The sequence below is a fragment of the Emydura macquarii genome, unplaced genomic scaffold (genome assembly GCF_026122565.2).
Source record: "Emydura macquarii macquarii isolate MOO-44397 ecotype Brisbane River unplaced genomic scaffold, CSIRO-AGI_Emac_v2 contig_374, whole genome shotgun sequence".
NCBI lineage: Eukaryota > Metazoa > Chordata > Testudines > Chelidae > Emydura > Emydura macquarii.
The window spans coordinates 14,424,341-14,440,858 of record NW_027130511.1 but is presented as its reverse complement, the minus strand read 5'-3'; the positions used below and the strand labels follow the sequence as shown (position 1 = coordinate 14,440,858).

The window sequence follows — 16,518 nt, the reverse complement described above, 5'->3', positions numbered from 1 at the left end:
CTGCTATAGCCATAGACTGTGTATATTTGCCTCCCTTTATGCCAAGATTAATATGTTATTTGCCTTCTTAGATTGCAAGATCTTCAGAGCAGGCCTCATGTCTGTCTCTGTTTGTACAGTGCCTGGCATCTGATCTTGACCACAGCTTTTGGATTCTACTGTATTATAAATATTATAATAATAACAAAAAGCTCACTTTTGCTTATGGTGTTAAAGAGAAGACTATGGGCTCTGTAAGCCTGCTAAAATGTAAAAGACAGGACTTAAATCCTCAATACTATTCAGTGGTGAAAAATTATCTTAGTCTCAAACAATTTAAGCACAACATAAGTAATCAATGTAAATATGAGTTAATATTGCCACATTTAACAGTTATAGTTAACCTAACTTTGCAGGCTGGCTTCTGTCATAAGCAGGAATTTCATTACAACTTTAGTGTTAACATCTTTAGTGGCAATTAAATAACATTTAGGTAAAATAACAAAAACTTTTACATAAGCTGTTTAATATTAGTAAAGTTAATGTAAGAAAAGTGAATAATAAGTGTTTTATTCTGAAGTGTCTTTTATACTGGTTATTTATACAAATTAATACTTTTGTATAATGTTTCTAATTCATGTAAAACAAAGAATAACAGATAATAATATAAACAACAAATAGCCTTTTCTGTTATAACTGAAATAAGACATACAAATGTTACCAATCATTTCACTTTTCTAGACACGTGCTTTTAAAACATAAAACAAATTATATGGTAATAGTAAATTTAACATTTTACTTGTTCCTGTAGTCATATCATTCATATCCATTCTTATTAAAAGCAGTCATTTTACTGAAGTTATATTTGCATAGTTAGGTTATTTTCAATTGGTTTATTAATTGTATTTTTCCTTTTTAATTTTAATACTTGTTTAAAACAAAAATGTCTGAAGAACTAGAAAACAATAATATGTTTGTAGCTTTCTATTTGATGGCACTATCTTTACCCCACAAAGGAGTTTGAAAATGAAGAGTTTTTTCCATATAAATTTCAAATTGCTGATTAGTAGTCAATTTTACATTTTTGGTACTAGTTTTATATTTCTCTCAAATTTAACTTCAAATTTTTTAATCTAAATCTCATAATGACGCATATATTAAAAAAAAAACCCAAAATTAAAATTACGAAAATGAGAAAAGATTATACAAATAGTTAGAAAGGAACAGATAAATTTGGTAAAGTGCTAAAAGCAAAATAAAATAAAAATCACAGGGAATCAGTGGCAAAGCTGGGAACAGAACCCAGGTGTCCTGATATCAAGACTCCTGTTTTAGCCACTTTAGATTTCTTTTATCCCAGACTTTTGCCTCAGAGTTTGAGGAACGTGAGTGTTGTCAAACCATTTTATTTAAGTTATATTCAAATCAGACATTTTTATGAGTTGGGCAGAATATATCTCCTCACAGAGAGACCAGACCCTAAACATCAATTTAAGTATTTTTTCTTCTTATGTTTGTTTTATATCAGCATCATTCTCAATCCATTCTAACTTTGTTGTCTCACTAAAAAATTTTTCTGCCATTCCTCTATCGTTCTAGTGGGGAAGCTTTCTTACTCTTTCTTTAATAAATAGCAGTAATCCAGCTACTTATATGACCCCCTCATAGTTTTGATGTATTTATCCTCACAACTTCCCTATGAGGCAGGGAAGTGCCATTATCCCCATTTTGTAGATGGGGAAGTGAGGCAGAGAGAAGCTAAGTGACTTGCCCAGTGTCATACAGGAGTCTCTTTAGTGGAGCAGGGAATTGAATCCATGTTTCCCAAGTCCCAGGCTAGTGCCCTAACCACTAGCCTATCCTTCCTCTCTGACCTGCCTTCTCTCAACAGAACGCCAAAGGGAATTATTGCCTCTTCCAGCACAGTATTTTCAGGTGCATTTATTTTGTTTTGTCACCCTTTCCCAATACTAGGCTACATTTTTTGTGCTTTTTTTACTGTATTTCTAACTTTAGATAACCACGTTTTAATATGAAATTTCACTTTTTTTATATTATTGTACAATTAAAGAGCAAGCATCTAGCATCAGACTTCCCATCTCCCATGTTACCACTTCATTTATTCCTTTTTCATGCCTTCAGATCAATGGTTCTTCAAATTTTTAGGTTCGTGACCAAAAAAAAGCTTAAAAAATTCTGGAAAGCCACCTTATCCCATAATCATGGATCATGGAAACAAATGTAATGGGAGGCTTTGCCTGCAGTGAGGCAAAGGAATGGTTGAAGCTGCTAGTACTAAGTCAGAGGAAATGTGATTGAGATTGGTGTTGTGGTGGGGACTGATAAGGAGTTATAGAAATTAGCTGCTGGTTGTTGGAATTAGTTACATGTACTAAGGTTGGAGGTAGAGTGAGGTGGCTGCTCATACAGTTCACAACTCTGGGGCAGTGTTTCTTTTAGAGTCTGAAACATCACTTCTTCAGCCCCAGAACTGAGCCTTGTATGAGTGGAGGAAGGTGAAAGATCCACTGTGTTTTGAATTTGAGGATGGATCACTTGTGACTTCATGGGAAAGTGAAAAAGGAGCAAGTCCTCCCCAGAACCAGCCACTCACGGTGTTTTTTGTTTTCTTTAGCCATCTGGGTGTAGCCTACTGGGAGTCCTCTTGTAATCCACCTAAGGATTGCACTCCACTGTCTGAGAAGTGCTGCTTTAGATCATCTTTGGTTTATCCTTAATCCTTGGCTGCTTTCTGTTAACCCTCTGAAGGACTTGGTTGCTAGCTTTAACCTTGAGATTTACTGTTTTCCAGATGCTATAACACTGTACTAGTGATTGCTTTCAAACTGGATTCTACTTAGTTAAATAAAAAATCTTTTGTCCTGTGTTTCTAGCTCCTTGTCACTTGCTCCTGTACTCCTGTACTTCTTGTTGCTTCTTCCATTTCATTTGTTATGCCTCAGTTTTATGGATTAATGAAATGAATGCAGATGAGGCAGTCAAAATTGTATAATAAAGTCCAGAACCATGTGGTAAATTTTATATGCCACCTGCATATTGCCATCTGTATGTGTTTGTGTGTGTATGTGGTGTGTTTATGACAAATTTAGAGGTACAAAAAATAAGTCAGCTAAAACTTGAGTTGTATGGCATGTTTAATATTGAATGGGTAAGGATCATAGATTTTACAGGAGAATCCCATCCTACATTGTTGAATTGGCTTTTCATTTGAGTATATTGTTCTCTAATTAAAAACAGAAACAAACAACTGCTGGCTTTCACTGAGAGCTTTATACCTGCAACGATAAAGAGATGAAGCAGTAGTAAAGTAAATCTTGAAATGGTAAAAAGATCAGTAGATTGCTATTTTACAAATAACTTAGATAAAAAAGATTAATATTTGAACAAACACACTCAGTTCATTAAATATTGCACTGCTATTGAAATAGAATTTGGACTAGTGGCAAAGATAATGGTCTATCAAGAGAATTGTGGGAACCTTATTTTGCAGAATGAGAACTTAAATCCTTTCTTAGCTCATCCCAGGCAAATAGAATTAAAGCTGTTCAGTTGAGTTTCTGCTCCAGGCTTATATTTGTGTTGGCCATTAGAAAGAACTTTGTAAATACACTTGGACATCAGATCCTTCAGCTGGCTGAACACATTTCCTGAAATTCAACCAGTTTGGCCTACAGGAAAAACTCAACAGTAGCACACGTTACATAAAAGTGTTGACCATCTATTATATCACCATTGTCTTCACTTGTTTGTTATATCTTCTGCCAGTGTTGCAAATTTACTTGGAACTTTTGTTTATTCTTTATTCTAAGAACATCTGTAGGATGAATGATGAAAGAACCTGATATTAACAAATAAGTGTGTTTCATAAACTTGATAGTACATTTTGTTAACTTCTGTAATTTCTAACAGAATATGTTGGCCTTTTTCTTGTCCCACGACTATCCTAAGATGACAGATGAGGATTTTTCTGGTGTGAGGAGATGTTCTGTTCCACTGTCTCCCAGACTCCTTAGCCCCATGGAGCAGGAATGCAACAAGAGTAGAGGAGGGGGTAAGGCCAGGGGGCTGCAACTGGAGCTGAGTTGTGTAACAGCATCTTTGCTGGCATGACAGACGGACAGCCAGGTCAAATTTGAGTGTTGTTGCAACCCTTTGCACCAGGTTGCAAAGCCACTCATTCAAATTTGGCCTGGCCACCCCTCTATCATGACAGAGGGGGAACCAGGCTAAATTTGAATGCCACTGCAACCCAATGTGCTTGCTTGGCCCCCTTACTCTTGTACTCCTTTTGGCACCCATGGGCACTGGGCACCCCCACCCCTGGGAAGAAACAGACCCAGGGTACCAAAAATCCCCAGTCCCCAGGAGGGTTAGAGGACTGGATCCAGGCTTTTGCTGCTTCCTGGGGCAGCAGAGATGGAGGAGGGAGGATAGGGTCTGGGGCTGCCAGAACTGACTGGCCCCTGGTGGGATTGGTGCTCTTCAACCTGGCCATCCATCTGGGTAAGATCTGGGTGCTGGCCAATGTGGGGGGAAGAATGAGGGGCAGCAGGAGGGGAATATGTGCGGTTCTGGGTACAGAGGGTGCATGAGAAAGCTCAGGGCTGGATATGGGTGAGTGATAGGGGGAGAGCTCAGGGTTGGGTGCAGGTGCAGTGGAGGGAGATCTCTGGGCCTGTTCCTCAGGAAATTCAGGTTGCACTTTTGCCCTGAGTAAGGTATTGGAGGGGGGTTGTTGCCATCCTCAACCACCATATCAGTCTCTAGGGCTGTTAAAAGTCAAAATAATTTAGGACTGCCCTAAACTGTGCAGTGGATAGAACAGGCCCTAGGATCCAGAAGCTGCAAATGGCTCCTTTGTGGCTCCTGCATCAGCTTACTGAGTGCAGCTAAAGATTCAGCCACAATCTTTGAAAAAATGAATTAATTGTTGTATATCTAGAGAAGCAAACTGCAGATTTTTGAAACAAATCAAGTTTGTATAGCATGTCTTTGCACTGCTTAAAAACTGCTACATAAGACCAACCTCATTAGGCTTTTATAGTATGGCAAACAATTTTAAGAATGTGATATGCGTAACTGTTATGATTTGGGACAGGTGGCAGGGGTTGTGAAATACATTTAAATTTAAGTCTCGTTTGTTGGAGGCAGCTGCTTATTTGACCAAGGAAGAATAGCAAAAGAAGTGGGGAAGGAGCATGTTTCTCAAATGTACTCTGCTAGAGGAGATGCACTGTGCTCTTTTATGGACATTTTACTCTAGTTCTTCGTTTCATTTTCTTTTAGTCTAAAATAGGTTATTTATACTGCAAGTATATGTTTACTCTTTTAAAAAGCTATTTCACCTACTCTTTTCTTTAAAAAAAAAGTCATTGGTATTTATAGGAGTTATTTTAAAATTTCTGGACCTTTTAACAATTCTGTACAGAAAATAACCTAGAAAAGTTGTTTTCCCTGCAGAATATTTCAATAAAACAGCTCAAAGTAAAAGATTTGAGTGGTGCTGAAAATTACAAAATTCAATATTCCATATAATATAGTTGGGCTGCAGGATAGCTTCTGCATATTTCTTGGTAAACATTTTTGCAACTCACTAGTTTCAAATTCTCTTCCACAGAATCTACCAGTGACACGTATCCTAGACAACCTTATGGAGATGAAGTCGAATCCTGTGAGTATAATTATGTTCATTGTAGGCAGAGAGAAATGGCAAACCAGATCTTTTTTCAAACACATAATATTGCTACCACACAGTGTTAATAATGTAGTAGCCATTAATTCTGGTGTCCCTGTATTTTGATTTAAACTATAACAATTTTCACAATTATTGTATTGTTTGTATAGGGATCCTGTGAAAAAAAATAGTTTGTGATCAAATTAAATAGTCTGTGATGTATTTAAAGACTATATTACAATGCATATGCATAAGGAAGCCAAATTAATATTGTACAGGCAACTTTAATTCTGGCATTTCCTAACTTTTGAGTGCTTTTGCCACCTTAATGTTCTTTAACATAGAAGTAAAAAGAGATGTTGAGAAAGAAAGACTTAGGTAAAGAAACTAAGGCTGAGAGTCAAACAAAAGTGAAATGAAGGAGAAAAACATCAAACACATTCTGTACCGGAAAAAAATGAGAATGAACCCACATATGACAGTGTTCAAAAGACAATGCAAGATTAGCCTCTTTGCCTCACTCTTCCCACAATGACTCTCACTGGAAGCAGCATTTGCTTAAAAAAATTCCATACTCTGCAATCTGCCATTCTATCTTCGAGTGATTGCTCATATGCATTCCAATGTAGGTGTGTGCGCGCCCAGTGCACAGATTCCCGGAACCTTTTTCCCTAGCAGGGCCAGCTCAGGCGCCCCCTGGAGTGCCACGCTCATATCGCGGTATAAAGGGCGCTGCTGGCCCCGCGGGCCCCCAGTTCCTTCTTTCCGCCTGTGACAGTTGCTGGAACTATCGCCTCTTGCTGTGTGCAAGTAGCTCATTCCCTAGCTGTTGTTACTGTTCTTTAGAGTTTAGAGTTGAATAGTTGTTATAGTGTTAGATAAGTTAGTTAGTTGTAGTGATAAGTAAGAACCCCGGACGGGGTTTCTCTCTCTTGGAGTCATGCCGGGCTCTACAGGCTTCAAAAACTGTGACTTGTGTGCTAAAGCCTTCCCGGTCAGTGACTCACACGATCGCTGTCTCCGGTGCCTTGGTGAACAACACCGTCGAGACAAATGCCGGATTTGTAAATCCTTTAAGAAAGAAAGAAAAAAGAAAGGGACGCGAGGCTAAAAACGATTCTAATGGAGTCGGCGCTCCGACCAGCTTCCGAGCCGTCCCGGTCACCGTCGGCACCGAGTGTGTCGTCGGTGCGGAGCGCCCCCCCACCAGCACCGCTCTCGGCACCGCAGCGGATCTCGAAGGGGCCGAAGAAGACGGCACGGCCCCTGGCCGCACCTAAAGACTCCCCCCGGCCCCCGCAGGGCGGAGGAAGTAAGGAGACGCCCCAGCCACGGGCCGTGGAGATCACTCCGGCCCCGGCATCTCCGTGCGGGTTGCCTCCTCCGACTCCTGGGGGTGGGGGAGCGCACCTGCAAGGGCCGTCAACGCCGGAGGCGTTTACTGCGGCACGAGCCCTCATGGCCATGCCTACGCCTCCGTCCCCCCCTCGGCCGAGGGACAAGGGACCTGCGTCCCGGGGCAAACCCGTGCTGGGTGGTCCCGGTGGTTGGAGACGCTCTCAATCTCGGTCTCCTTCCAGACGGTCACGGAGGGTGGAGAGCGCCGGCTCCCCTCCGAGCTCCGACTCTAGGTCGTCGAGCGACTCGGCACCGCGGCACCGTGGGCGGTCCCGAGTCCATCGCCGGAGCCGCCGCAGGTCCAGCTCTGACCTGAGCAGGGACCGTATTTCGGGCTCGCAAACTCCAGTGCGGAGCCCGTCCCGGCACCGATCCAGGTCAATGTCCGGTGCGTCAAACAGTGGCTCGCATCCAGCGGCACCGGTAGCTCCAGAGCCCCTGCCGGCACCGATGGGCCCGGCACCGATGACTGGGCGGAGGGAGTCCCCTCAGCATCGCCATCGTCGGCACCGCTCACGCTCTCGAGGGGGTAAGCGGCACCGCAAGTCATCTCGCCGCCGGGGCAGGTCCTCTACATCGTCGTCATCCCCGGCCTCCTCTTATCGCCGGCACCGCAGGCGTCGGCACCGGTCTACGTCATCCTCTTCTTCTGGCCGATCCACATGTAGGCGGAGCAAGCGACGTATGGGAGGCTCGAGTGACAAGAGGGCCGTGAGACGGCAGCCGCCCAGCTTGCAAGCCCCTGGGTGGAACCAGGTGCCTTGGCAGTGGCCATATTGGGGACCCTGGAATGCCCCTATGCCCAGGGTTCTATCTCTACGCAATCTGCGGTGGCCCCCCCAATACTCCCACTCCCTGAGACTCAAGGGCAGGGTTCGGAGGAAGACTTGGACCCAGGGGAGGGACCCTCCACTGGTCCCTTACCCCTATCCTCCTCCTCATCACCAGATGAGGCGGCGGCCAGAGATCACAGGGCCCCCCTGTTTGATTTCCGTGCCCACCAGGACCTTTTGAAAAGGGCTGCTGAGAACTTGGGCATGGAGTTCAAGCTCATGTCCGAGGAGGAGGACCCCCTCTTTGGGCCCTCGAGCTCTGTGGAGCCATCATGGGCAACCCTGCCGGTTCATGACAGGGTCATGAAGATTGCCAAAAATCTCTGGCAGACCCCTTCCTCTCTACCTTCCACGTCCAAGGGGGTGGAGAGGAAATACTACGTTCCCAAAGAACCTTTCGAGTTCCTCTATAACTTCCCCGCGCCAAGCTCTTTGGTGGTCGATGCGGCCAATCAGAGAGACCGCCAGGGGAACCAGGGGAACACTCCCAAGGACAAGGAGGGCCGAAAGCTAGACTTGTTTGGGAGGAAGATTTACTCTACTGCAGCGCTGCAGTTTAGAGTAGCTAATCACCAGGCCCTCTTCGGCAAATATAATAAAAATGTATGGGCCTCGATGCAAAGGTTTGCAACCCAATTACCTCCTGACCAGGAGGCAGACTTCTCCACGGTACTCCAGGAGGGGGCCGCCGTGGCAACCGCTGCCCTACAATCTGCTAGCGACGCAGCAGACACCGCTAGCAGAGCGATGGCCTCAGTGGTCGTTATGCGCCGCTGCTCGTGGCTGCAGGCGTCTGGCCTCACCCAGGAGGTTCAACAGGCCATACAAGACTTGCCTTTCGACGGTCTGGGTCTGTTTTCAGAAAAGACAGACGAAAAGCTGCATGCGCTTAAGGACTCTCGGGCAACCCTGAAGTCCCTTGGGTTATATACCCCCCAGGCCTCCAGACAGCAGTCCAGGCCACAAGCCCAGAGGCAACCACCACCCCCGCCCAGGCAGGCTCCTCGACCCGTCCAGCAGAGGAGAGGTCGTGAGCGCTACCGCGGTCCAGGCAGAGGAGGCCGACAAGGGTCCTCTGCAGGGGGCCAACAAGGGCCATCTAAAGGAGGTAATGCCAATAAACGCTTTTGACCCTGTGCAGGAGGGTAGTACTCTTCCTTCTCCCCAGGATCTTGACCGTCCGTTTGCAGACAGGCTTCACCCCTTTTTTACAGAGTGGGAAGCCATTACTACGGACCGGTGGGTCCTAGAGGTGATTGCCAAGGGGTATACCCTCCAACTCACGGCCTTCCCCCCAACGCCCCTCCTAGGCTGTCCCCCATTGGGGACCCTGCCCTGGTTCAACTCCTGGTACAGGAGATTGAGTCGCTCCTCATGCTGGGGGCGGTGGAGGAAGTCCCAGTGGCCGAGGAGGGTCGGGGATTTTACTCTAGATATTTTTTAATCCCCAAGGCGGAGGGAGGCCTTAGGCCCATTCTGGACCTACGTCGCCTGAATAAGTATATTAGACGTATTAAGTTTCGTATGGTCTCCCTCGCCACGATTATTCCGGTCCTCGACCCGGGGGATTGGTATGCCGCCCTAGATTTGAAGGATGCATACTTCCACATCTCCATATTGCCTGCCCATAGGAGGTTTTTAAGGTTTATGGTGGCTGGGCGACACTACCAGTTTCGGTCCTTACCCTTTGGGCTCTCCTCAGCACCCAGAGTTTTCACTAAATGCATGGCTGTGGTGGTAGCCCACCTGCGCCGCAGCGGAGTTCAAATCTTCCCTTATTTAGATGATTGGCTAATCAGGGGGAAGTCGAGGTCTCACGTCAGACATAGTCTGCTCCTCACCCGCGAGTTATGCACCAGACTTGGGTTGCTTATTAACAAGCAAAAGTCCACACTCACTCCGGTACAATGTATAGAGTTTATTGGAGCTAAGTTGGATGCGGTACAAGCCAGAGCCTTCCTCCCTCAAACGAGGTTTGAAGCAATGGCGGCTATTATATCCAATCTCCACCGGTCCCCCAACACGACAGCCAGGCATTGCCTGCAGCTGTTGGGACATATGGCAGCTTCTACGTACGTAGTAAGGCTGTCACGATTGAGGCTTAGACCTCTCCAGACGTGGTTAGCTTCGGTGTATGTACCGAACAGGCATTCTCTAACTAGAGTGGTCATGGTTCCCCCACAGGTGCTGTCCTCCCTCAATTGGTGGAGGGACCCAAGGGAAGTGATGATGGGCGTTCCCTTCAGAGAGTTTATCCCATCTGTGACGCTCATCACAGACGCATCCGATATGGGATGGGGAGCCCACATCTGTCGCAATCGGGGCACCCAAGGGCTTTGGTCACCGGAGGAGAGAGCTCTGCACATCAACGTACGCGAGCTCAGAGCAGTCCGGTTGGCCTGCAAGGCCTTCCTTCAGTTCCTGAAGGGCAGGGTAGTCCAAGTCCTCACGGACAATACGGCGGCCATGTTCTACGTGAACAGGCGGGGGGGGGGGGGCACGTTCCTCGGCTCTCTGCCAGGAAGCTATTCGCCTGTGGGATTTCGCAGTGAGGCACGATTTTCATTTATCTGCCTCTCACCTCCCTGGGGTACGGAACAGCGAGGCAGACCGCCTCAGCAGATCATTTTCTCCCCGCCACGAATGGTCCTTGCACCAGGATATAGTGGCTTTAATCTTCCAAAGGTGGGGTGTTCCCCGTCTAGACCTGTTCGCTTCAGCCGAGAACAGGAAATGCCCGAGGTTCTGTTCGCTCAGGGGTCGCGAGCCGGGCTCGCTGTCCGATGCCTTCTTAATAGACTGGACAGGGGACCTGATATATGCATTCCCCCCCCATTCCGCTCCTGCCCCAAGTCCTTCTCAAGATCAAGAGGGACAGGGCAAACATCATCCTGATCGCCCCAGCATGGCCAAGACAGCATTGGTACAGCATGCTGCTCGACCTTTCTATCACCGAACCAATTCCGCTACCCAGACGATGCAACCTGATCTCCCAGGACCACGGGAGATTGTTGCACCCCGACCTGGACTCCCTCCACCTCACTGCCTGGAGACTCTGTGGCTGACGGAGGGAGAGAGGGCCTGTTCCATTCAGGTTCAGCAGGTCCTTCTGGGCAGCAGAAAACCGTCCACGCAAGTAACGTATAGAGCTAAGTGGCGGAGGTTCTCGGGGTGGGCAGAATCGAGAGGGTTACATCCCAGCTTCTCACCCATACAGGCTATCTTAGAGTACCTGCTGCAGCTTAAACTGCAAGGCCTGGCTTTGGCTTCCCTCAAGGTACACCTAGCAGCCATTTCGGCATTCCACCAACCGATGGAAGGCCGCTCCCTATTCTCTCACCCCATGTCGGTGAGGTTCCTTAAGGGGGTGGAGAGGACTTTCCCTCAGGTGCGGGACCCGGTGCCACCCTGGGATCTCAACTTGGTCCTCAACAAACTGATGGGACACCCCTTTGAGCCCCTGGCCACATGCTCCCTTCTGCTTTTATCATGGAAGGTAGCCTTCCTGGTGGCCATCACCTCGGCCAGAAGGGTCTCCGAACTAAGGGCGTTGACCTCGGAGCCCCCCTACACAGTTTTTTATAAGGATAAGGTCCGGCTGAGACCTCACCCGGCTTTTATGCCTAAGGTGGTGTCTCAGTTCCACTATAATCAGGACATTTTCCTTCCTGTGTTCTTTCCAAAACCCCATGGTTCGGAGGAGGAAAGGAGGGGACATTCGCTGGATGTCAGGCGAGCCTTGGCCTTCTATATCGAGCGGACCAAGCCCTTCCGGAAATCGACACAGCTGTTCGTAGCTGTGGCAGACAGGATGAAAGGCTCTCCTGTCTCCACCCAGCGAATCTCCAACTGGATTACTGCCTGCATCAGAGCATGTTACGAGCAGGCAGGGGTGCCCCTTCCAGGTGCGGTAAGAGCACACTCTACTAGGGCTCAGGCCTCTTCCGCAGCCTTCCTGGAGCGGGTTCCCCTGCAGGACATCTGCAGAGCAGCGACCTGGTCGTCGGTCCATACGTTCACGTCGCATTACGCCATCATGGAGCAGGCCAGGGAGGATGCGGGGTTCGGCAGAGCCGTGCTGTCAAGAGCAGGTCACCGATAACTCCTACCCACCTCCAAGGTATGGCTAATTAATCACCTACATTGGAATGCATATGAGCAATCACTCGAAGATAGAAAACAAGGTTACTTACCAGTAACTGTTGTTCTTCGAGATGTGTTGCTCATATCCATTCCAAACCCACCCCCCGTCCCCACTGTCGGAGTCGGCAGAAAGAAGGGACTGGGGGCCCGCGGGGCCAGCAGCGCCCTTTATACCGCGATATGAGCGCGGCACTCCAGGGGGCGCCTGAGCTGGCCCTGCGGGGCTTGCTAGGGAAAAAGGTTCCGGGAATCTGTGCACTGGGCGCGCACACACCTACATTGGAATGGATATGAGCAACACATCTCGAAGAACAACAGTTACTGGTAAGTAACCTTGTTTTATTGAATATAACTAATGTGTGATAGTATTGTGTGATTCAACTTCTAGGCTTTGTCAATATCAGTTTGAGAGAACCCCATATTATTCACAAATGCTAATTGAACTTCTGTACCACACCATTCTCTTCTGTATGTACCACATATTTTTACAGGCAAATTACTTTAGGAAATGTTAGTGTTTTCAAAATTATTTGTACTTCTATTTCTCTTGCTCTGCCTGTAAAGCCAGGTGGGATTTTATACAGAAAAACATAAATATAGAGATATACAATTTTAATATCTCACAAAAAACAGTGTTCAAACTGATGAGAAGGTGTGGAGGATTTCTTTGCCTGAGATAGACTTAATCTCCTCTGGATGTTGCTAAATCATCCTATCCTAGGGATCATCTGAGCAAACTTTTGCATGTGGAATGCACCAGTTTTCCCAAACAACCATGTGCTTTAAAAATACAAGTTAGACTATTGCTAGACCCTTTGCAGGGACTTTATCCCCTTCTACTAGTTAGTTGATGCTTTTTGGGATGCTCAGAACTGGTCTACTTACACCCATCATTCCATCTCCACGTCTTGCACAGAGTGGTGAACTGGACAAACAGGAAAACAACATCATTTTACTTTTCTTCAGTCCCTCCTCACACCCAAATATCATTCATGTCGGGGTGTGGAGGGAAATAATTAAAACACGTGCCAGGAAATAATTGAAAACCCAAACTAGCCTATTGTAAATGTAATTGACAGCTAAATCACAAACAATAAAAGCAAATTCTCTGGCTAACACGGTCACTCAACGAATGAAGCCATGAAAGGAGGCTTTCTCTCTCAGGAAAGGTATAGGTGACTTTGTAGTAACTTCTAAAGGCAAGACCCTTCATAGAATTTTTCTATAATCTACCAGTAGGTGTCACTCAGAACATTAAAGTGGGCAACCTAAACTAAGAAATAGGGCTCACAGGCAAATGAGTGAAAATGGAAACTGGAAAGTTTTGAATAAATATTCAGCTTCCTCAGTCTATAAGTTTAAGGACTGGTCTGGAAAAGGTTGCAATTCATATATTTTATTTTTACTGGCTTGGTATTATCACATTGTACTGTCATGGAGAATAGCCAAGATCACTTAGATAATTTCAGGGTATATGTTGACCTTTTCACTAGTTCATATTAAGATATAGGGATTATTAAGACAATCATGGAGATTTGCATAATGACTGCTTCCATGTTGGAGACTAGGGTTCAGGATCAAAATCAGGAATTCCATTTTCCAAGCCAGTGGAGATCAGGCAAACCCCAAAGAGCAACTTCTATCTGCCAGTAGTTTGCTGAACAACTACTCCCTTGGTCTGATTAAAAGAGAAGCATGAAGTAGCTTTTAGGAGATGTCCTGTATTTGGGCTTGCAATAGAGCAGCAACTGTAGAAAAGCAAAATTGTATCTGGAAGGGAACATGAATGACACGTAGAATTATACTGGTCTGGCCTTTGTTCATGTTCTAATGCACAGGGTCCTTCCTATCCCAAAACAGGCAAAAATAGCCATTTGCCCTACTGGCAAAAGGTAAGATACAGAAAAGAAAGCTGAAAAGCAGCTTTTTCCACAGAACTTGAGGACATCTCCATTGTAATGCATTGACTCTTACCTGCTAGGCCCTGTAATAGATGCATAAAATATACATAGATATAAATGTCTGTTTTGTATAAAATGAGATAAAATACTATTTACACAGAAATGATACACTAATCATTTCAATTTATATAGCCACATTCAAATCATGTACTAAATATAAAATGCTATATTAAAATAATGTTAAATGTAAAAGCTTTTCTACTACCAGTGTCTACAAATGTTACTTTGTCAATTGTAATTTAAAATTATTCTGGAGTACATTTCAGAGTGCAGTGTTTTTTTGCCATGTGGACTTTCAGAACACTACTGAGCAAAATAGATACAGAGTTCTCTTAAATCTGCTTCAGTATGGTATTGTGTGTTGCTCAAATGCTCTCCTCCCTACTGCTCATCCTCTCCCAAAGGAACAGCTACCAGGAAGGAGAAATGAGCCCCATATCTGCTTTTTTTGATCTTTTCAACAAAAACAGGAACTGAAGAGCAGTTCTTAGGGGCACTTAACACTACCCTCTAATATTTTTAACGTATGGATTGCTTGACTGTAATGGCACTTTTTTCTTAGAATATTTTAAAACCTGACTTCAGTAACTTGGTTTGTTGATTACCTTAGAGTGATCTGTTCTGTTTTCTTGGGTCTTAACATTTGTCTCATCAAAATAGTGTTTAAAGTACATTTCCTTTCTTTTCAAAAGTCTCATGTATTTCCTAGATTTTGGTGTAAACAAAGAGTCCCAACATCAGGATTTTGTTTTTTAAGAGAATTCTTGATAATTAACCCATAGATCTTAGTGCAGAATACTTAATTTGTTTGTTTGGAGATCACTTGCTTAAATGTTTTCAAGTTTAATCAGTATTATGAAGTTTGTTAAAATATGCTTCTTAAGAAAAAATAATATGATTCTAACATATTATACTGTCAAAGAGAAGGAAGTTTTCAGCCATTAACCTCCCACCACACCCTCCCTCCCCCCGACACACACACGCACTACTATAGTATTACAAAGAATTATAGTAATCCAGGGATGTGTTACTTTAGGACAAAGTAATCATAAAATGTATTTTTCCCTCAAGAGACAATATTTATTTACATTTCTGTTTACCCACAAAGCTGAAGTGAAAGCCTTTTAAAGCAGTGATATACCTGAATGGGATCGTATTCAAGAGTATGACTTTGAAGAAATATTATCCCTTGCAATTAATTCAGATTTATTATGCACCTTCTGTGGCACACATATGTTTCTTTTGTATATTAAAAGAATTATTTTAAAACAGTGAGCTTATTTTTATTAAATTAGTAATATTAGTTTTTAGAACTGCTTGTCTAGAAAAATCTTTTCAATCTGGAATGGAAGAATATTTGTGCTTTTATAAAGTTTTAGTTTATCTTGAAAATTGGGGTGTTGTATTCTTAAATTAAATCTTAATTTTTATTTTGAGTTGCTCAAAGTTGGATTTCAACGCTACTTTTAGTAGGCAACTGGCACTTATTCAGTATTTATGACTTGTGGAACCTCTAATCCAGAAATATGTTGTAACAGAGAAAGTCTTGTTTAATTAGCTTTTCTGGGAATTTTTAACATTAGGTTTTAAAAGCTGTGCTGTTGAAGTGCTCTGTAAAGTAGCATGTACGGACTTAGAAGCCAAAATCAAGTTTCCTATCTTGCAGAAATCTCATAATGAATCCTTCATATCTTATTCCTTTGACTAGATAAATGAAGTCCGAAGCATGCATCCCATGTTAAAGGGGAGTGAACATTAATCACTTCTTATCCATTTCCTTCCTTTACTTAGTCAGCTGACAAAGGAGCTGAAAAAAATATACCTAGCGCACTTGCTGTACCAAAAGTGTTTAATAGTTCTTATGTCCCATATATAAATAGATTCTGTATATTCATAGATATCTTGGATTACTGGAAAGCATGCAGGGAATAGACAAAGTACAAAGGACAACTTCTTAATTCTAGTAATTCACAGGAGGGGCAGTTTCCTTCTTCTGGGCATTTCTTTCCTTTCCAGTGTAGAATGTTAACACAGTTGTAATGATTCTACCTTCCTATTAGACAGAGAAGTGTTTAGACCAAAGTAACATAATGACTGAATGCAAATGCATATAAAAAAAAGCACAGAACTGACTTTGTTGGAAGTTTGAACAGTTTCTCTTTGTTTTCGTTTTAAACGAGTATCAGTTTCAGTAGTATCTTCTTTGAGTAGTGTCCCTATGGTTGCTCCACTGTAGGTGTGGTAGTGACCCCTGTGCCTGGGATCGGAGATCTTCAGTAGCAGTGCCCATTGGACCATACATGCGCTCCTCCCTGTCTTGTGCCGTGAGCAATGTCTATATAGTGCTGTGTAGTCCAACCGCCCTCAGTTCTTTCTCAACCACTTTTGGTCTGGGATGGAATCCTGAGATATCCATAGCCTTTAGGAATAGTAGTATTTCCGTTATAATTTTATATAGTATAATAATAATTTTGTAGATATTAGGCGTTTTCTTTTTCTCTTCCTCCTT

The 16,518-nt window shown here is 44.2% G+C and overlaps 1 protein-coding gene across 1 annotated transcript in view; it reads left to right on the top strand.

Moving 5' to 3' along the window:
* SCFD1 (sec1 family domain containing 1) overlaps positions 1–16,518 on the top strand; it is a 143,821-nt gene that overhangs the window by 99,965 nt on the left and 27,338 nt on the right. Inside the window, exon 20 of the mRNA XM_067534529.1 lies at positions 5,618–5,671. Within this exon, the coding sequence (XP_067390630.1) occupies positions 5,618–5,671 (54 nt within the window). The remainder of the gene's footprint in view (positions 1–5,617; positions 5,672–16,518) is intronic.